This window comes from Rhea americana, unplaced genomic scaffold (assembly GCF_003343005.1).
Source record: "Rhea americana isolate MKP2758 unplaced genomic scaffold, rheAme1 scaffold_132, whole genome shotgun sequence".
Lineage (NCBI taxonomy): Eukaryota > Metazoa > Chordata > Aves > Rheiformes > Rheidae > Rhea > Rhea americana.
Window position 1 is genome coordinate 909,049 of NW_028185395.1, and position 22,915 is coordinate 931,963.

A 22,915-nucleotide genomic window follows, 5' to 3' on the forward strand; every position below is an offset into this window, starting at 1 on the left:
CTTCTCCAAAATCTACGGAACAGACTACCACAAACAGTGTTACCAGCCTTAACAGCCCTCACAGTGGACATACAGTTAATGGAGAGGGGTTGGAGGACTCTCAGAGCCCCATGAAAGCAGATCCTCCTCCAATTAGCCACAAACCTAATCCTCAGATCATACCATCAATGTCGGTGTCCATATATCCCAGCTCAGCAGAAGTTCTAAAAGCATGCCGGTAAGTGCTAGAAATGCTAAATAGAGATGGCTTTTACAGTGTATCTTCCATTTTGACAAGTGTGCGCTTTATTGGTATTGCTTAATTCATGGTTACATAACAAACAACAAGTAGTGTTGATGAATTCATAATTATGTGGGTTTAGTTCATTAACTTTTGAACACTGACTTTGCTCCTCACACCTCCGCTTCAGTATTGCTGCTCATATCTTCAATGCAGCTGAGCTATTGTATAGCTTTTTGGTACAGAACTGTGTTGACTATGACATAACCTTTTTAAATATTGTTTAGTCAAAGAACCAGTAGTTCTGTTTATTTTGCATTTGAATTTAGATGTTTCAACCAGACCGTTAGTAATAAATGGTGTAGATTTCATGTACATTCTACTAGTTTTTGAAAGTTAATTAAAAACTACTAACTAACAAGTAGTAAAAAATAATCTTGAAACTGTTGACTGAACATTTTTCACTGAGGAGCTGTAATATCAGTTATGTTAATCATGTATTTTCTGTGTTCATATTTTTCTCCTGGTACTTATGGGTACTTAAATAGGCATATCTACAGTACTATAGATCAATGGCTTTCTTAATGTGATTTCTAGCTAACTTGCCGCCTTGGAAATATTTATTTTTCAAAAGAATTACAGAAATGTTACTTAGCATTTGCAATAATTTATTTTAAATGGAATTTTGGTATTTTGTAGTGTTCAAAAATTCATACTAAGATTCATATACCAAACATAGCCAGGATTGCTTTTTTCCGTAGCTTAGTTCAGTAGCTGGACCAGCATAATGGGGTCTTTCTTGAGTTTATTTATCTGCTGCTGGAGATGATAGAGATTGCTAGATCTCCCTGATAATTAATGAAGAAGATTGTGTGGATGCGTCAGAGAAGTGTGATGCACTTGCAGCCAGCCCTTCATATCCTTCTGCCAGTCTGGTCTAAATACTGCCTTTCCTCCAGCACCCTTCTAGTTCTCTGTATTCATCTTTTCTACCCTAAACCCTTTTTTCAAACATCTTCTAGCTATCTGTGCCTCCTTCTCCATCTGCTGTTTGTTTCTTTCCTCCTACCCATCTTTCTTTTTCAAGGTCCTCTTATGCTCATGACACTTGTTGATGCTGGCTTCAGTGGAAATAATTGTTTCAGTGAAGGGAAGACGGAATGAAAAGATTGGTGTAGGGATCATGTCTTTTTTCCAGCTAATTTGCATTAAATGCATAGATTACCAGATGGCTGTACTAGGCCTTGATAAAAATGAAAACATTTTTGAGTTAAAAGAAGCGCAACAAATCAGACTTTAAAAGCAAAAGTAAAATAAGATAGATATTTGGGGTATTAAAATATTTTACATTACTTTGTACAGTCGTTGCTTGCTTTTCAAAAGCTTTTGTTTTGTTTTATGAAACTCCACATACTATAGAGAATAAGATTGCAAGCTCTATTTTAAAAAGTAAAATTTTTTTGACCCCTACATCTAATGGTGACACTAAATACGTTTTTATTTTTAGCATTTGTATGATTGCTTTCTTATAGATGAAGCACTTATGAAATGTTGATATCAATAACTGCCACATATATTTATTGTTTGAAAATGCCTATCCTTTTCCATGGGGTTTAGGGCTTAATTTCTATAAGAAGCTTTGATACAGCTCCTATAAAAGAAAAATCGATGTTTTACATTTTTTTTTCCTTTTACTTCATTAATCAGTTGTCTTTTATGTCTTTTTAAGGCAGAATAAAAACACTTTTCCTTAGATAGGAAACAGCAACAGTAGTGTAGATGTTGAAGCCTAGGGCTGTTATGGCTGTAAAAAAAGGGGGGGGGAAGTGACAGTATTATTAACTTAGTAACAAAATAAGTAATTTTGTTTTCATGTTCAGTGCTGGTATTAATTGTTTTTTTCCTTGATAAAAATGATTAGCCTGGATTTGATCTGTCATTATTAAATCGGTGTTCTCATTGCTAAACTCATAAGTAGTCACAGAGCAGTTGAGCTTGGAAGGGACCCCTGGAGATTGCCAAATCCAACCCTACTGCTCAAGCTGGGTCACCTGGAGCAGGTTACCCCCATACTGTGTGAAGTCAAGTTTTGACTGTCTCCCTGGGTGAAGACTCCACAGCCTCTCTGGGAAACCTGCTCCAGAGTTCAGCCACGCTTGCACCAAAGAAATGTTCTTTTATTTACTGATGTGAGGGGTTATGCTACCCTAGGTACAGGACTGTGTATTTGCCATTATTGAAATTCATGAGATTCCTGTTGGCCCATTTCTGCAGCCTGTTAAGGTGCTTCTGAATGGCAGCACAACCATCTGGTATATCAACTACTCTTTCCAGTTCTATAATAGAGAAGCTCTTTTTTGGTAGCAGTAGTTTTAGTATGTGCGTTTCAAGTATTAAAAATCATTTGTATGCTGGATTTTGCTTTAAAAATGCAATATTTGGACTAGTTGTTGGCTTATTTTTGCTTCAGAAGTGCAGATCTTAGTCCATCTCGCATTCCAGTTGATTACTAGATATGTTGCATTCACTTTTTTTTAACTTCAGCCAGTAAGCTTAATCGTTTTACATCAGAAATGACTTAAGCGAAGTGAACATAGCCACTGCAAAACCTGACAATAGATTGCAGTGTATGTATGCAAACTGTATGGGTTTTTTTCCTGGCACTTTTGTTACTAGCAATAGAGAATGCACAAGTGTGTCAGATTTGGTTATGGAAATTCAAGATGGTATTTCTGAGCAGTGACTTTAGGCAAAAATGCTGTAGTGTCAGCTACGGTGATTGTGGTGTAGAAATGCATCAGCTGCTGCCATCGAGGCAATAGTCGGTAGCCTTTGGCAAAGGATGGTAAACAGCTGAGGGCAACAGTGGCTTTAACTACTGCAGCTAAATCAGCCAGCATTCATCTCTGGTGCATACATTCCATCTCCTAGACAGGCATGTTAGCAGTAGAAAGATTAGGCTCGCTTTATCTCCATCTGGTCAGTTTAAATGCACTCTGTTAATACTTCTGGTGGTTTCCTACGTCTGTCTTACTGCAAAGCAGTGTAGCAGATTACAAGCCGTGAAACTTCGCATGCTTCTGATTTAGCCATTTATTTCTTATCTCAGTATTGTTAAATGATCAAAAATGACAAGTGGACCCCCCATCTTCTTTCCAATGAAAAAGAAACGAGAATGTATCTGTGAGGGTTGCATAATATTGGCTATTTCTTTGAGGTTTGGTATAGCAGTGATGCAGATGTCAGGGGAAACTTCCAGGAGAAGTTGGTGTTAGGATTTTATCATTATAGCTTAGCCAGCACGTCTTCAGAGTCTCTTTCAAATCCAACCGTTTCATTAAATGCAGGTTCTAACAATGTAAAGAGTAATTTCAGCGAATCCTCTGCATCAAGAAAAGATGTATTTTGCCAGAGTAGTAATAACAAAAATGTTTTCTAAGGCCCAGTGAGTTCTGCAACCTTCTGAGAAGATTTTCCTTTTTCTTCTCCTCCCACTTAGAAACCCTGTATTTAGATAATCGATTTGATGAGTAATATTGATCAGAGTATTATAGCAGTCTGTAGCAATTTATTACAAATGTAAAATATTTATAATTTTAGAAGATTGGATTAAAGAATAGAAAATACTTTTAAAAAAATTACAACTCACTGATGTCATAATCAGTGACCAAAGCTATATTCATTTCTGTAGACTCATGATTTATAATGGCTGTAAATTATGATTAATTTAGTATTTTTTCCTGTATTGTTGTAATATTCTGTGTTATTTAAATACCTTCAAGGTCCGAGGAATTTGAAATATTCACCATTAATCAAAATCATAGATGAGGATCTTAAAATTTAATAGCAGTCATCTCCCAGAATAGAGAGAAATTTTATACGGAGTTTATTTTGTCATTTTTCATATATTGAATGTAATGTAATCCTGTAATATTTGTAGTGTCTGTTTTTCAAGTGAAATACCTGCATCTATCACATTCATAAAAATGAAGAGTTTAAAAGTTTATAAATTGGAACCATATATATGTTGTTGCTAGGATAAATATAAAAATAGCTTCAATTTCTTGTGTTAGTGTAACTATATTGCAAATTCAAATAAAAGAAATTGTTACAGACTTGCTGTTCTTTTTTTGAAGAACCTAAAGTGTAAATGGAATCAGACATTTTCCCATATGTGAAAATTAAGTTATCCTCATTATTGCGGTTCCTGATTTGTGTTAGTTACAGTTTTAAAAAGATCTGTTCAGCTTGGAGGTGCAATTGAGGAGCATTTAAACTTGTGTGGAATGCTCTTTGCATACGTATTTTTTCCATCCTAATAGAAATAGCCGATTCAGAGCTTTGTTTTCCTGCCATCCTTATCTTTTTTTTTTAATTTACATACATAAATTTGAGGAAGAGGCTAACCCACCCAGATACTAGTTAGCAGATACTCTGCTGAAAACCTTTATTTATTAAAAAAGAAAATCTTAAGATAGAATGGAATAACAGATGTTTGTGTACTACCATATCAGGCACTATGAACTTAAATATAGCTTGCTAGCCTTTAACCCAGTGTGAGGTAATGAAATAGCAAAGAATCAAATATACATGGTTCACAGTGCACTGTAATCACATTAGTGATTGTAGTTGGATGCTCTCTCTGTAAGTACATTCTGAGGTACAAAAGATAATTTCTAGCCAAAAAAGTTTTTTAAAATACTGTAAAAATTTGCACTAAGTACTCTATCTACAACAGAAAACTAGAAAACACCTACTTAGCAAACTTCTTTTTAACTGTGCTAAGAATAACCTTCAGGTATTTGGGTGAATAAAGGGAATTATCCTGTAGTATTAGTTCTTAAATGTTGGAGCTACATCTTATGGGTTTTAAATGTATTCATGTTTGCCACTTGTTTCATACGTGCTCTATTTCAAGTGGTATGCTCAGAAAGACATTCTGTCTTTGTGTCTAATGCAAATAATTATTTTCTATTATTTCCTGGCATTTTCTTTCCTTTCTGACAATACTTGATGCTCTGTTGCCCTAATAGGGTTTTGCAGGGGGAAAAGACATTTTGGCAGGTAAGGAACAGTTAGATGCAACTTTTTGGTTTTTTCATAGTTGGGGTTCTGTAATACTGATTTTTATTTTCCTATTTGCTAGTCTGAATTTGGCTCTATTTAATATATATTTACTTACTTACTGAACTGGAGAGTTTATTAGTATTTATAAATCACATTGAAATACCTTGGTGATCTATTTGTTAAATAATCTTTATTCAAATGCTTACTGCTTTTAAAAAGACTTACCTAAAAGAAGATGAATTTTTTTAAAAAAAATGTAGACCTACAGGTTGATGCATGTCCAGAGCACAAAAGGCCTGAAACTATTAGCGATTTGGGATTAAATAATGCATGTAGTTGATTCACAAAGTAACTATAATTGACCTACTGTATGATAGTGAACTGCAGGGTAATTCCGTATCTCACAGGAGGGATTTTTTTCAGAAAACAACACTGTACATGACTTGTTTGTTAACACTATTACAGTTTTATGTGTTACCTAAAAACAAAGGAACATCAAAGCTTTGGAAGTTGATGGCTTCTTTTTTTCTTTGTATGTTAAAAGCAAAGGAGCTCAGAAATAAGGCATTAAAATAGGATGTTTTTCAAGTAGTTTGAGGATGTTTGTCTGTGAGAGCCTTTTCAGCCTGGGGAAGAGAAGACTGAGGGGAGGGGGGTCTTATCAATGTGTACAAGTACCTGAAGGGAGGGTGTCAAGGGGACAGAGACAAACTCTTTTCAGTTGTCCCCTGTGACAGGACAAGAGGCAATGGGCAGAAATTGAAGCACAGGAAGTTCTGCCTGACCGTGAGGGGGAATTTCTTCACTGTGAGAGTGACGGAGCACTGGCACAGGTTGCCCAGAGAGGTTGTGGAGTCTCCTCTGGAGATCTTCAAGGCCCGCCTGGGCACAGCCCTGTCTAACATGCTCCAGGTGACCCTGCTGAGCAAGGAGGTTGGACTAGATGATCTCCAGAGGTCCCTTCCAACCTTACTGATTCTGTGATTCTGTGTTAATGGAAATGAAAATAGCTAGGCAGAAATAAATGTTGGGAGATAATTTTATAATTTCATAGTTTTATTCCATGTAAACTACTTAATTCTACTCTATGTAAACAAATGTCCCCTTAAAAAAATAATAACAGTAAGTGAAGCCATTAGATGAAAGGAGATACTATATATCATAAAATGCAAAACACGTGCCAAGTAGTCAACTCTATTTGATTTTCCTTGTTTTATGGTATGTGAATAGGCTGCTTGGTCTGTGAGAGCAGACTTGTTAAAAGTTTTGTTTTGCCAGAAACTAAAGGAAGTGCTTAAGCAGGGCAAGGTCCTTCCAGAGAAGCTGAAAAGTTTTGTTATGTCAGTCTTCCTCAGTGAGGATGTTGAGGAATTATTTAACCAAGACATAGTCTATTCATGTGGTGAAATGAGATTGTTTCAGAGACTGAGCAAGGGTCAAACAGAAGATGCTGGAACAGCTATTGATATTTGCAAAAGAAGCTTCTCTTGAGAGATTAGATGATATTTATTGAAAACTTGCAAGAAATTTAGAAATGCAAAGGCTGAGCTATTGACAGAAATACGAAAATCTCATTAAAATGCTGTTCTGGGGAATAGTAGGGTAACAAATGTGCTCATTCAGTTAAAGTGTTGTTGGAGTGTTAAGATGGAAGAGAAGCGAGGAGGTGATTTTGAGAACTGTAATTTGGTTAGTCTTCAGTACCAGTAAAACTGATTGCAACAGAAAAATTTAAGGTGTTTGTAAAACAGCTAGATTACTATTTTTGAAAAGTAAACTGTCTAGATACTAATCTAAATTTCTTTAAGCCGTAAGCCTCTGGCCAAAATAACAGAGGCGTATACTATTGAATGAATTATCCTTCCTTAGATTCTTTGAGAAAATCCCTCATTTATAAGAGGTTATGAAAGAAACCAAGTAATTTTGAGTGATACAAGTATTTACCAAGTAATACACTAGAAATAACTGCTCTGTGTTTCTTATTATAAAAGCTGACTTTTAACACATGGGAAAAAAGGAAGAGTGCTGCTTTGACTAGTTTGGTATCAGGTTTCCTTTTAAAGGACTATTATCAAAAACTTTCTCTTATTCTTTTAGAAGTTTAAGTATCTTTGCCCTAAGAGCAATTCTTTTGAAAGGAGAATTAATGACATGTTATCGCAAGATTTGAGATTTAAGGCTTGAGCTGTTTATTTCTACTAAAGTGAAACCCAACTGACTTTTCACTCTTTAACTGGTGTATCTAGTTAATATACTGGAGGAATAATGTTAATTCTGTATTCATCTACTTTAATTAATCTTTTATCATTTCTGAAACAGTTAATAAGTCAAGTCCTTCCTTTAAGGACTTAAGAGAAATTCCTGATTTGGTTTGCTTGATTCGGTTTGTTTAATTTTTTGTTTTTTTATGGAAGAAAGAAGAAGTTGCTTATTGTTTTTATTGTTATTTATAGAAGTTCATTCACAGCTTTGAAAAAGCAAGCAAAGCCCTGGACAAAAATTTCATTTGATAATTATTTGGAATGGTTACTGCAAGAAGTCCTCAAAAAATTCTAAAGAAACAGATTGAATAAGTGGTCACTGTAATATCAGCTGAAATTTAGTGTGGTCATTTTTATGGCAATGTATGAAAAGAATAACTTTAAAACTCGTAGATGTGGACTTGATGGGAATACGTGTTAAAGGCACTTGAATCATACTTTCTTACAAACCTTTTTGTTTGGTGTAGAAGGATAAAAAGTAGAGAGCAATCTACTGAGTAAGAAAGAGAAAGGAGAGAGATCAGCTGCCTCTGAAGGGATACCCTAAAAGGATAAAAGTTTAGGAGGATAAACAGAAAATTGTCTAGGCTGAATAATCTGGAAGAGGTGACCACCAGTTAAAAACCTTAGGAAATAAGCTTCACAGAGAGGAGTGAAAGAGCAGAAGGAGGCAGGCATCTCATTGCTTAACTGGCTCCACTTCAAAGCCTGTGGCAGAAACAGACTTCTTCAGCGTTATCGTGGAGTCAGGATCTCCCTGAAGGTGAGCCTCAGCAATGAAGTCTGCCTGTGGGATCGTGAATTCAAACAGTGAGTAACTACCTGATTTGGGAGCACTGCACCAAGAGGCAAAAGTTTATTTGAAGGGGAGCACTTTGGAGAGAAAGGAGCTGTTCTTAACAAACAAACAAAAGCCCTTTATTCTCATTTTACTGTTTTTTTTTTTTTTTTTTTTTTTTTTGTCAGCAAGGGCTTATTTTACTTGAAGGCAAAATTTTTCACCGCTGTAAAGGCATGTTATTACCACTAGCAAGTCGACTTCAACATAATAAATAAATAAATTTTAAATATGTTGAATCCACAATCTGAGTCCTGTTTAGAATAACATATTCAGTTTTGTTTCAACAACTGTATAGCAAATACAGAAATGTGTGCATGGGAAGCAGAAATACCTTGGAGTAAATATAAGGAAAGCTTTTTTAAAAACTATTAAATTTAGAGAGATGAAAGGCTAAGAGTGTGAAAAAGTTATGTACCACTAGTTATAATACTTTTATTTCACAACAGACATTAATGTGTTCTGTTTGTCTTTTTTAATAGACTAAGAACAAGGTGATTATCAAATAAAACAGAAAGAAAAGATGTGAAAGTCATTAAAAAATTACTTCTTACATAATATATAATTAACCTATGAAATTCACTGCCATCTTGTACTATTGAGGTCAAAACCAGAATGGGATTCAGAAATGATTAGGAACACATTTACATAATGAGAAAATTGACAATGATATTGTAGGATTTTCTGTAGGTTTAAAAAAGGTTTCTGGGAGTATTGCCAACTAGTACCTAGTTGTAAAAAGCTAGGATGGAGAATTACATTATAAACAGGTTGTATAATTATCTGGCATTACTTGCGTTTAAGCATAATGAAAGCTTAACTTTGAGTCGCCCTTTGAGAGTACATCTCTTTCTACTGGCTATAGAAAAAGCCTGGGGAGATAAGCCTCAGAAAGCCAAAAGTAAGGCATGAATAACCACTTTCTTCCTAGTGCAATGAATGTTGATACCCATCTGTGTGTGTTTTTTTTTTTTTTTTTTTTTTTTTTGGGGGGGGGGGTTGCTTTGTTTGTTTGTTTTGTAGTAACTTGCACTGTGAGATAAATGATTTTTATCATTTTTTAAGAAAAATAGGGTGTTTCTATTTGAATCAGGATTGGGTCAAATATGTATTGTGCATTCTAATGCCTCAACCAATGCCTTCCGCAGCATGCCTTAAAATGTTTTGTCTCTTCTTCTCTGCAGATTGGGCAGTTCTGATAGATTCAAGATAGTGTGTCGCATAAATCCACAGTTCCTTTTATTCCTTTTAAATGTGATTCTTGGGGAAGAGAGGATCTTAATTCTGTTCATCAGAATAACTGTATAATCTCTTCAGCAGCAAAACCTCATTAATTCTTATGCACATAATCCTCAAATAATAATTTACTTTGACTTTACTTCACAGCAAAAATGACTATTTGAGTGCAAACAATTGTAATTTACTCAGTTTACGCCTATAATGTATAATCAAAATCCAAATGTATAGATAACTGGGAATTGTTTTGAAACTCTTTATTATCCTCAAAAGCTCACATTAAAAACCAAAAGATGGCAAATATTTTTAAAAGTGCTATTGCAGAATGGATATTTTTTAACAGCTTAACAGAAATAAACTAAAAAGTTCTAGAGAACTGGTAAGAGAAGCAAAGGACAGAAGAAAACTACAGCCAAGAATGAAAAAGCAGAAGAAAAAATAATCATGAAAAACAGTAATGCTTAATTACTGCAGGGAGTTTTTAGAACAGTCAATACTGAGGAAAAGAGTTCAGTAAATATTTCTATTCTGTGCTTGGGAAAAAGGCAGATAGGGTATTCACATCGTGAATCACTCTCCATTTTCACAGTAATCAAGGAGAATGTTAAACAATAGCTATACTTAAGTTTGACATTTTTTAAGTCAGAGGCCTGGACAGCATACATCCATAACTTTTGAAGGAGCAGGTCAGGGAACTGTTGTTGATCTTTCATGCTGATTTTTTGATAGTTCTTGGAAAACTCAAAAGGATTTGAGAAAGACTATATAACTACTTTCAAAAAAAATAAATGGGATGACCTGTGTAAATGTAATCCTGTCAGTCTGACATTAGGCTTGAGTGAAATAATAGAATTACTGAAATGGATCGATTTAATACATGTAAAAGATAGTAATTAGTCACTATCAGTCTTGGTTTGTGGAAAGTAAGTATTATCATGTTAACTTAATATCTCTGATGTAGCTGAAAGTCTATGTAATAAAATAGAGTTAAAATAAATACAGCTGTGTAACACATTTAACTTTGACTTGCATGACATCTTTATTAGTCAAGCAGGATGATGCAAAATCAGAATGGTACCTATTAAGTGGATAAAATCTTATGGATACATTTTGTGTAATTGTGAATGGACAATAATCATTAGTGAGTTCTGTTTTAATGATATTGCACTTGGATAAGGTTTTGGTCTTGTTTTATGCAACGTTTTTGCTGGTGGCAGAGGGGCTGTTTGAGGAGTCTCTGAGGTTAGAGTCATTGGAGTCCATCCTCCATGGTGTAGAGACATCCCAGCTGCTCACTGAGCAACTGAGTTGTACATGTAGCAAAGTTGGTAAACACTAGGAAAGATAGGTGGTAGGCAGTTAAAGGCATCATCTAAGACCGAGCCATCAATCTCCATTTGTCAGGAATTCCTAGATAGCATTGAAGTGTTACTGTTAATATTTGCCAAAATATTAGTGCTACATAATGAAGAGGAGGAGGAGGGGTGCAGAACAAACTGGGTCACACAGGTGTTTCTAGTAAACTTTTTTCTATATAGCCAGATGTGAAGTTGTGCTCTAAGATTGAAGGATGTAAACTTTTTAGAAGGTGTAGGAATGTATCCTAGAAAGCAGTAAAATGGTGGGGGGGGGGGGGGGGGGGGAAGGAGGAGGATTAATGGATCTGGTGGTTATTCAAGACATCAGCTAATTACATAAAATCCAGGCAATTTCACTTATCTGATTAGTCTGCTGCTGTTAGGATTGCTCCTGAGCATGGTGATTGCAGTTTGGATTGAAGCGCTTGCATGAGCTGGTGGCATTGGTTTCATCTGTCAACGAAATTGCAATGCACAAAGAGTTGCAGCTTAGATTCAGGACAATGTTCACAGGGAATCATTGCATCAGTGATTCATTGCTGCATATCACTTCACACCTCGTCCTCACCTATATGAGGGTGACAACTTCAGCTGGCTGCTGTGGGCATGAGGGATGTTAGGCAGCCCATGCAGTCTATGGAAAGCCACTTTCCCCAGGAAAGTCAATCTAAATGAATGATGAATGAAGCCTGTCCTTCTGTTCATTCCTCCATCCTGGTATCATGTGTGGCTGTTCACGCCATGCAGCTTTTTTTCAGGGCCTAAATTAAGCTTGTGTTTTCCTAAGTGTTATATCTGTTGCCTCTTTTTACCCTGTATGAAATTCTATTGCAAAAAGAAAAAAGAAAATTGCAACAGAGATATGTAGGGTTTCTTTTCCACTAGCTGTGGTCCAAAAGGGTCTTTCATTGTACTGTTCGTCATTCTCTGTTTCCACTGTTGGAGAGGCCTTCAGTCCGTACCATTTTCTATCATGTGCCAGTGTCAAATCTTTTTAGTATTTCTGTGGTATTCTTTATAATTTCCATCACTGTTTTGTGCACTATTGATTGCGGATTTATTCTTCAATAGCTGAATTGAATTGTTATTAATAGTAAGTTATTCGTAGTCCTCCCCCCCCCCCCCMAAAAAAAAAAAAAAAAAAGAAATGGTCTGTTAAAGATGGCTTGGAAAGATTCTGCCCATCTGCTTTACGTGCTACTTGAATAACAAGCATTTTCCTATCTCTCCTTTACTTTTCTTGGGCCTGAAATTTCCTGAAATTTCCACATAGGTTTTTAGTAACTTAATAGAGGACTACAGAGTCATTTACTGTAGTATCAGCTTCAGGTGCTGGGTTTATAAGATACCTCTGTTCATCTCCTCTGCTTTTTCTCTGTGCTGTCCTTTCTACTGCATCTCCTTTGCCTTTTCAAATATTTAATTTCTTTCAGCCTGTAGGAGTTTCTTGTTTCTCTGTTATCCTTCCTCCCTGAAGACCCCATGTACCCTGGCTTTACTGAGTTTTATTTGCTGTGTGTTCATCACCTTGTGACTAGAGTAGCTTAGTTGACACTAATTCTGACCACTGGCACCTTTTCTACAGATTCAGCCTTTGTCATCTTCCTTGCCTCAAAATTGCCTGAAAACAGTTCCTCAGCTCAAACAGAATGTCTTCATAGTTGCTTTTTTTAAATACTGTACATCTCTTTTTCTTGCTTGTGTAGTGCAGAGATTATAGTTGCTTCTGCTTTCTGCTATTCAGGTTATAGGTGCATCTTGAACAGATGAATCTCAGATTGATGCAGCTGTGGTTGATGTGTTTGGGTGGTGGCTATTTTACATCGCTATGTTTCTATGTTTTTGTGGGGTAATAGAGTCTTTGCAAGAACTACATCAGACATCAAGCATGGGTCAGTGAGCTTTTTGTCAGTTTGAATGATGCCTAATCAAAGCTTCCTCATTGCTCTTTCAGTTTCTTGGAGGTTGCAGTCTGGTATTAGCACAAGGCTAATTCCTGGCACAGGGAATAAGATGTGTTTGGTATTTTGACAGGCGTGCTTTGGAAACAGTTGTCAAATCTGTCTTTGTCTATATTGCTCTGTCCTTCTGTCAGAGGATGGCCGTATATGAGTTAGAAATTTGGCGTAATATTTGAGTTGGAGTGGCTTGCTTGTAGCTTGTCATGATGAGCACCAGTTTCTTGGGATGCTTATCTTTGCTACAGTCAGAGGTAGGAGAGATATTTGCTCATTTTCTCTAAAATGTTTATCATAACAGTCAGTCTGTTCATTCTGAGCCAAAGATTTCAAGTCCAAAGTCCACATTACTCGTGGTTTGTGGTGACTTGATTTGAAATAATGATTTCACATTCCATCATCAACCTTCAAAATTTTTCTCTGTGCCAGGATCACAGTTTCTGTGTTTGAGGAACATGCTCTATTGCTAGAAGCTTCATGCAGTGTATGTCTGCTAAGTTTTCTACTGGAGAATCATTGTTACAAAAATAGCTTTTCTGCAATCAGGAAATTTTATGAGGATGATTGATTAAATTATACTTTTAAAACATACTATTTTGTGGGGTCTGAGAGGTGACAAGGACCATGACTGGTGAAGCAAGTGGGGCTTGAAGAAGGATTTGAATATTGTTTAAAGTACTTTAGTCTTGTTACAACAAACAAAAATTTAAGAAGTGACTTAGCTGTAAATTACCTTGCTGGTGATAGTGACTGGAAATTGAATGTACACTAAAAATAAAATGCAGATTTTCAGCGCTGGAGGTTGTTCACTGTAGAAGAAGTTAACGAGAGGTAATGAGCACACAGCGACTTGTCCGTGTCTGGAAATTTCCAGAAAAAGGCTAGAAATTATAAGCAAGCAAGCAAGGTCCCTGATTCCAGCAGCAGCTGAAACAGTTTGTTGAACAGTCCCTGTCTTAATGTTACTCAGACAATCAGATCATATAACAGTGGCTCCTTCTGGCTTTGGAAGTGAATAAATCAGGGCAGGGGAGAGTGTTAGTTTTAGTGTTGTTAGTGTTGTAGATTAGTTTTTTGTGACTCCAGTAGTCTTTTGGCTGAGGCATTACCGTTTTATGACTTTGTGCCCTGTGGCAGTGCTGCATACTAAAGTACCAGACTGCTTTACCTCAGTGTTGCTCTCAAAAAAACAAACTTCTTGTTGCTATGAACTGATCATCCACTACCCAGTGCCAGCCCAGTGAGATTTTTCTATATTTTAAGTTGAAACCTACTTCCTTTGTTAAGTTTTGACAAATGAGTCATACTTGCTTATATTTAAATTAGCTATATTTTTGACTAATAGTGATAATTTTGCAAGTTTGGCGGCAAAGTGAGAATAATTATGAATGACATCAAACTATACATTGAGAATCCTTCATTAAAACTTATATGAGCTTTATTTCCTTCTTGAATTATGATATGTCCTTATAAGTCTTTTTTTTTTTTTTTTTTTTTTTTTTTTTTTTCAGTTTTGTCCTCTCCTCCTTTGTTTTTTTTTTTCTTAAAGAAACGAACTGCCAGTCATTCTGAGGCAAAAGATTTCAAGCCACTGCCTTTCTTTTGAAGCAGTAACACTAGTGTGTTGTTATTTCATTTGTCAAGTATTGACACAGGCAGCTCTTCTTTCCTTTTAGGAATCTGGGTAAAAATGGCTTATCTAACAGTAGTATTCTATTGGATAAATGTCCACCTCCACGACCACCACCTCCACCGTACCCTCCCTTGCCAAAGGACAAGCTGAATCCACCTACACCTAGTATTTATGTAAGTAAATCTAATGGCAGAAGCAGTACATCACTTACTGTCTTTTTGTAGTTATCTGAATTGTTTTCCATAATTGTTTTAAAGAAATACTCTTCACAGCTGAATTCTCGTTACGGTGCTCTCCCAACTAGTACATAAGCAGACAAAATACAAATCTTAGAGACCATTTTGTCACATAGTCTTGATTTTCCAAAATATTTTAAATTTAGAATTTCAGCTGACCGATAAACAAGACAAGAAACGGCTTCAAAATTTGGGGGGTTATTTTTTAATACCTAAGATACTGACTAAAAGGAAAAATAGTTTGTTAGGTATAATGCATGATATTTCAAATATATTTATGCATAATTTGCAAATGACTGTTTAGGTGGTAAATGAGTAAATAATGAAACTGAACTTTCCTTACAATCTGCTTCAAAATACAGTAAAGAAAACTAATAAAAGTTGAGGTGATGGTAACAGCAAAATATAATAATTAAGAAAAGATGGATTTTAGTTTCTTCTATTTTCTTTCTCAGGCAACCATTTGAAAATCTCTAGTGAAATCAAGTCCTATAATAACTTTGTGGAGAATTTGAGCTAGCTTTTGTGATAATACAGAGGAATAAATTACAGTCTGTCTACATAGTTAGTGTAAAAACCTCTGACTGGCTTTGCTCAGTCTAACTTTGGGACCAGAAGCGCTCAGCATTTTTGTTTAGTACCACACCAGCTGTCTGCCTGAGAGCAAGGTTAGGTTGGAAACAATACTATGGGTTTTCTTCAAGTGTTGAGTCTAAGTTAATTCACCCTTTTTAGAGTCCATCATAGCTCATAAATAGCCACGTTGCGCTGTACTGCGTAGATGCACGAGCATGAATCTCAATATTTGGAAGCTTTGCACTGTGCTCCATTGATGGAAAGAGATGGCTTCAGTATCTCCATAGTCTCTGTCTACAGTGCTATTGATATTTTCTATGAACTCTGCCCTCAGGATGTTAAAACATTCATAACAATTAAAAAAAGGTGGGGGGAGAGAAGGAGGGGGAAGACCATAGCATAAAATTGAGGTCATAGATGTACAAAAACATAGAAGAATCACTGTTTCTTGTTAACATGAGGTGTACTGTGTGAGTATTCTTTCTAATTATGCTCTTCCTTGTACCCATTATCTGTAGAATTACCTTTTAGACTTTTTAAAAGAATATTAGCATGTTGTCAGGCTCTTTTTAAAATTCTCCAGATTAGTACCAGTAAAGGTACTGTCAGGTAAAGAAATAAACTGCAGGAAAACTGAGTTACAAAAGCCAAAGCAACCTGGAATAATTCATGTCAAGAAACCAGTTACAGTAACAAACTAATTTTGGAAGGAGCGAACCCAGCGTGTAACAGGGAGATGATTGTATGATGTAGTTGTTCATTCACCAACATACGGGGAAAATGGATAAAATTCATGACCTCCTTCTGTTGTTTCTCATTTCTTATTATTCTTTCCTGTTTTACAAATAAGGAATCTAAATTCATCTGACATCTAATATTCCATTATAATTTTACAGTTGGAAAATAAACGAGATGCTTTCTTTCCACCTTTACATCAATTTTGTACAAATCCAAACAACCCTGTTACTGTAATACGTGGCCTTGCTGGAGCGCTTAAATTAGGTAAGTTTATGTTACGTGGTTTCTTTCTTTGAAAAAAATGCGTATATTTACCAAAAAATCTTAAGTTCCTCGTTTCTTATAAGTAGATATTTTATGTCTGCAATTACATTCTGTATTACATTCTATATTCAGGTTTAATAACATTCTACATTACCTTTTATGTTCTGGTTTAATAAATAGTAATCTGATTGTACAGTATTTTGAACTTTCTGTAGAAAAATTATCATTGTTAATAGCTGCTATATTATATAATGAAAGTACCTTCTCAGAGCTCTAGTTTGTCTGAAAAAATATTTCCATGGTAATAGATTTAGCTGTGTTTACAGATTTGTTTGCAGAATTAAGGTAAAATTTTCCTTGGAAATATAGTCCATACAGTAGCTGCCAGCTTTATTCTAGGCTTCTACTGTTGTTTGCAGAAGGTCTTTATCACATGAGCTTTAATTTTTAAACTCTAATTGGGTTATGTTATGATGACTGAGAAAAATCTATATATGCTTTAATTTAAGCCATTAGATAACTTTAAATATTAATTTAAGTCTTCCTGAAACTTTTTATTCTATTTTAACTATCATGTATTACTTTTATTCATATATATTAGATCTAGGACTCTTCTCTACCAAAACACTGGTAGAAGCAAATAATGAACACATAGTAGAAGTAAGGACGCAACTACTGCAGCCAGCAGATGAAAACTGGGACCCCACTGGAACAAAGAAAATCTGGCGTTGTGAAAGCAGTAGATCTCATACAACAATTGCTAAATATGCACAGTACCAGGCCTCCTCGTTCCAGGAATCTTTAAGGGTAAATACATTGTTATTATGTAAGGTATAATTTACAAACTGGATAGTAATTCTGGAACCAAGTTCTTTTAGTAATGGCTATTGACAAAAATCCAAAACTGTTAAGGAAAAGGAGCTCCTGTTAACATTGAGGGCGCAGGTAAATTTAAAAAATCACTTCTGAGTAGAGGATCAAATAGTATCCAGGATGTTCCTCCCAAATACTTAGTTGTCTTAATGTAAAACTCCTGGTTATTGTCTGCTTCGAAAGCTTGTTAGCTTAAGCTTTCATCTAATGATACACAGATTCACATTAAAATATTTAGAACTTTAGAATCCTTTTTACACGATATTACTTTTAATTTCCTATAAACTTTCAAAACAGATTTCTTTGTTCTTTATACTATGCTGAAATAATTTGAATGTTGCTTATTAAAACCTTACATTCATGGTTGTCTTTCGGCACAACAACTTAAAATGTTAAAAATACCATTTTTTTCCAGAAGTGTGACTGATGTTTTCCATGTTTTTTTTTTGTTTGTTTGTTTGTTTGTTTTTTCTGGATTCCAAACATACCGTTTTCTGTTTAGTTAAGGAGATATTAAACATGTGACAGAGTGAAATGTTTAGAATGTTATTTTATTGGTATGAATTATTAATGTCTATACAAAGTAATAAGCACACCCTTGGAATTTGCTGTGGGCACTCCTCTAAGGCTTATGTCATCCTAGTGTTGTGAAAAGATAAGACAAAGGTGGATCAAGGAGAAAAAGGTATTACTGACAAATTACCAATTAGAAAAGGGGGAAAACAACAGGTCAGAAATTGAGTGTTGCAGTTTTCATTGCACAGAAACAGCACTGGTTTCAACAAGAAAATTAAGACAAGTTGTGAATCAAAACTTTGTACCTTTAGAGGAATGGATTAGAAACCAAAAGATGAATCTATAGGTTAAGAAAAGAGAAGGGATAATGGTTACAGATTCTCAGTGAGACTCATACAGCGTAGGGAGAAGAAACAGTGTTGGGAAGAGGGGGAATACTGAAGTCATCAGTTTGTGTGGATTGGCCTAGTTTGGGGCATAAATGATATTTTTCATCCTCTGCAGTGGTAATAAGGTAGGAGGGGTATCTACTGAAGGTTTCTGGTGCTGGTTGAAGAATCATACCAGCATGGCATCTTGTGCATCATTCCAGAGAGGTTAGAAAACTTTTGATATGTAGTGTTACAATAGATTACACATCTAATAAAGTGTGTGACTGATCACATACCAGCATGTCAGCAGGAGAGCCTCAACTCAAGTGAATTGCAAGGTTTCCTCATCTTTTCTGAATTAGTGATTAAAAATAATTTTCATAATGACAGTTTTCACTTTCCTCTTGGTAATTAAAATGGCACTCTTAAACGTATATACTTCCTTTTGCCTAACACTGCTTTGACCTTCTTTAGGTCTGATCCCTACTTGTGTGACTTCACCTTGTTCATATGAAAGCCTTATTTCTTCTTTCTACAAACACAAATCTTTTGGCCTGTCTTGAGTCATCTTTGTTTTTTCCTCTAATAACTGTTACATCATTTTTCTAACATATCTTGAAATATTTTGTAAGTCCACCATCCCTAGGTTCTTCTTTTGTTCACCCTTTGGATGTAGAAGACGAGCAAGACTTTCTCAAGTACAAGGACCCCTTGAGAATTAATAACAGTTCCATTCAAAGCAGGCATTTTTCCCCCTTTTTGTCGTACTCTTTTTCTTTCTATGTCCACTTATTTGACAGAAAAAGATTTCTTAGAATAGAGTTCTATGTCTAGTCTACTAAAAACATCAAATTATATAATTCAATATTGGTTACACTTTTTCCACTAGTTGTAGAAAAATGGATTTTATAAACATTAGTCATCTCAGTTTCATATCAAAAGACTTGCTTGACTTTGAAGGAAGATAAATGTTCTGGTTTAACAAAGTTAGCGGTATTCTTTAAGACTAGTTTCCTGTTCATCTGCATGGTGGAGCAAAACAACTCATTTGTTTTCAGCTGTGACATAGGATAGCAGAAACATTTACAGTGCAGAAGTTTTCTCTTGTCCTGGGCTGGGCTTTGTTGAATTTGTACTCATGAAGAGTTTTTTTGCAGTGGTTTTTGACTAGTAACTGAATTTCTATTTTCTTAATAGTAATAGCCACATAAAATACTAGGTACAGAGATTTTAAAGATTATACCAGCATCTTGAAACAAACATCCTGATGTAAGTGAACCTGTTATCACTGTATACCTATGTCGTGATAACTGTGTATAACATAATGATAACATTTTCACATTTCCATTTTATAGGAGGAAAATGAGAAAAAGAGTCACCACAAGGACCACTCAGATAATGAATCCACATCTTCAGATAAGTAAGTGTATTATAAATATGATAATTCTACAGTTTTTCATGTCCTTTTTATTTATTTATTTATTTTTACCTAATTCCTATTTTCACATTCACCTGTTACATTTCTTTTATTTTTCCAGCTCTGGGAGGAGGAGAAGAGGACCTTTTAAAACAATCAAGTTTGGGACCAACATTGACCTGTCAGATGACAAAAAGTAAATCTGATTGCTCTTTCTCTTTATCACAATGGTATTTTACAACTGAAGCCATCATGTTACCTTGAGAAGAAACTTTTCCCCCCTTTTTTTTCTTGCCTTTGTTTTCCACTTAGTTTTTAATGCAAATATATATATGCTGTATCCAAATCATTTTTGAAATAAGATTTTATGTACTCAGTATCTTTAGTCTAGTTTATTTTGTCACTGGCTGCATAATGGCAGTTCAAGGTAACTTTTTCTGGTAGTGCACTGGCAATGCCTATGTGAAACAGTTATAAAGAAAATGTGTGCATCTTTGAGAAATTGAAATTTCTTTCCTTTAAAAAGGCCGAAGACAGTGGTAAATATTCTGAAGCTGGTACGAACAAGTTGAAAGTTTTGTTATTAATTAAAAATATAAGTGTTTATAATGTAATTTTTTAAAAATGAATGAGTTATGTTTTTCTTAGCAACAGCCTGAAAGTTAAGGTTTTATCATAAAGCCTCAAAATGACTTCTTAATATGTTTTCATGAATTGTGAGTCCTGATTAGGATAATAGAACCCCTGGAGACAAGGAAGTTCTTTAACATATCATTACTGTTCCCTGGTTATTCCAAAGTACATGTTGGTGTTTGCTTAAATGCCTTGAGTACAGGGCTGATAACTCATCTTTGTTCTCTCTTATCTCAATCAAATGTTACTGCTGGTGCCTTTCAACAAAAGACTCCTGTATCTTTGTGCATATAGCTGTTAACCTGTTACTGAAATTGTTTGATGCCTTCTAATACAAAATTCTGACTTTGGTCACTTACGCATTTGAGAAATTTTAATATGGGGAAAATTTTCCATCATAGATACTTGCCCCGGTTAAGGGAAAACGCATTGTTTTTGTAGAACCTAACCTTTTTAAGTCATAGTTTTGAAGAAAAATTAATATGCTAGCTTGGATGGTCTAGGTCTTGAAATTTTGTGATAGTGTATGCCATTTGCCTGTGGCCTAAAATAACCAAGGAATAAGGCCTTAAAAACACTTCTCAGATTCTGTATCTACTTGGTGAAGTTAACAGCTAAAAGCTGAGAATGTTTAGCACTTGCTGAAAACTTCACAGTTCTTACGATTCACACTCTTGGTAAGAGTGTATGTACTGTCTCACGGAGCAGTAGCACATGCTCCCTGTCCTCATGACTTAGATGAATGAATTGTCCGCAGAGTGACTGAATGTTTTCCAATCCAGGGTAATGGATCTTCAGAACACAGATTTTCTTCTTAGTTGTTGTTTTATAGCTCCTTTAAGCTACTGCAGAGCCACTGAATGAGAGATTTGAATACTGAATGAATACTTTCTCCTATTCTGTCAAGAATCCCATTGTTGATATCTGCATAGTGTACAAAAAAATATTTAGTATAAATGCAAGGAAGATAAGAGTCAGAATGCGAAAGATTGTATTGGGACATGTCGAGTGAGACTTAACGGGAGTGGAAAAAAAAAAGCCTATTCAGGATTTGGATGGAAAAAATGGGCTAATTTTAGTTAGTTGAAAAAGTGGAAGTCTGGGTTCTAAAGTCAATGTGGAAACGAGGGTAAGACTGGGAAGTTGTATGAGCAGCTAGGCTGAATGGATGAGGAAGATGAGGTGCTGGGATGCATCTTTCTTGCGGAACAGATCCTATAAGAATAGAAAGGGTCTTAACTGAGACTATATACAATGCCTCAGGCAGAGAAAAAAAAGTAGAAACTACATTAAGTGTATTTTGCAGAACTTGTCTTTCATTTTATTCTTATCACAAAGTGACCTTGGACTGCATTTTTACAGAAGGAAGAGGAAGCCTTTGTGTGTATTTCTGAGTTTTGTCTGGACCCATATGGAGCTTGCCATGCATAATCTTGCAGCGTTCATTTTAAATGATGAGAGTTACTAGCTGGTTCTTACTGGTAGTCTAATTTTATTAATTTTTACCCATTCATGAGAGATTTTCAATACTGAATAGGCTGGTATAGAAAGTTACTGTTAATGGCTAGATGTTCACAGTTGTTCTTGATGCTATTATGAAAGCAGAAGGATTCTAGGAAGTGTCATGGTAAAGGAGAGGGGATTGAATAACCATAAATATGAGAAGAGCTAGGAGACCAAGAACTATATAACATGTCTCAGTTCATAGGCAAGTGAGCTCAAGCTTGAATCAGTTTACATTACACGTGAATTTAGGCCAGAACTGGGACAGGCTGAAAAAGAAGTAACACTGCATCTATCAGATTCTATCTGATTATTGCAAATCAAGCTATTTTGATTTTAAAGCAATTTTAAAATGAAGTAATTTTCTAATTTATATTTATTTCCAACTTTCATCTGTTCAGACTTTAAGAATTTGAGTTGCTGTTGCAGTATGATATTTCTGGAAAATTAATGCATGCTTCTCAGTAGTCAATGAATCCATTGGTAACCCCACTTCTAGTTGCAACCTCCATTTCTACAGTTAAATTGTTACCTCTAAGCTTTAAAATATTGCTGTGAATCTCTCTCACCCTAAAATCTCTTTTCAAACTTTTTCTTCCAGCATCTTTACTTTTTCTTTCTAGTCCTTATTCTAATACATTCCCTTTGTTTCATTCTGATAAATTATTTTCATACAACATTAATTGCTTTTTGCAAAACAGCACATTGAATCTTTTCCCAGAACTTTCCTAGGAATTTTTTTTGTCCGTTTGTTCCCACTCTCATTCTATTTCCATTTTCTCTGAGTGCTTGCTTCTCTGTTCACAAACAGGTTTCAGAATATGTACCAGATACCAGACTGATAAATACTGGTGGTTAAGTCATGATTCCTTTCCCTGAACAATAAAAGTGTAGTGAATAAATATAAAATAGAGTATTCTTTACACTACGGATATTTCCATGAGGTCAAGAAGCATTTCAGAAAAATGTTAAGAAGTATTATAAATAATTTTGAGAGCACCTTCTGACTACTAATATTTTTTTATTTGATTCAGACTCTAGTTAGCATTTATTTCCGTAACATGTCCAGTATGCCTAGGCTGAGAGCCCCTCCAACTGCAATACAAAAATTCTGATCTGCCCCAATAATCAAGGCAGAATGGGAAGTATGGATTGTTTAAATGCTGTGATCTTTAGTGATAGAGTCACTGAAATATCAGTGTTTCTGCTTAAATATG

General features: G+C 35.2%; 1 protein-coding gene across 11 annotated transcripts in view; it reads left to right on the forward strand.

The window, feature by feature from the left end:
• KDM6A (lysine demethylase 6A) overlaps positions 1–22,915 on the forward strand; it is a 158,828-nt gene that overhangs the window by 120,862 nt on the left and 15,051 nt on the right. For all 11 annotated transcript variants that reach the window (XM_085297906.1, XM_085297907.1, XM_085297915.1 and 8 more), the window contains 6 exons: positions 1–217; positions 14,615–14,744; positions 16,280–16,385; positions 16,987–17,192; positions 19,501–19,565; positions 19,684–19,758. The exon at positions 1–217 is cut by the window's left edge and continues 559 nt beyond it. In XM_085297906.1, the coding sequence (XP_085154032.1) occupies positions 1–217; positions 14,615–14,744; positions 16,280–16,385; positions 16,987–17,192; positions 19,501–19,565; positions 19,684–19,758 (799 nt within the window). The remainder of the gene's footprint in view (positions 218–14,614; positions 14,745–16,279; positions 16,386–16,986; positions 17,193–19,500; positions 19,566–19,683; positions 19,759–22,915) is intronic.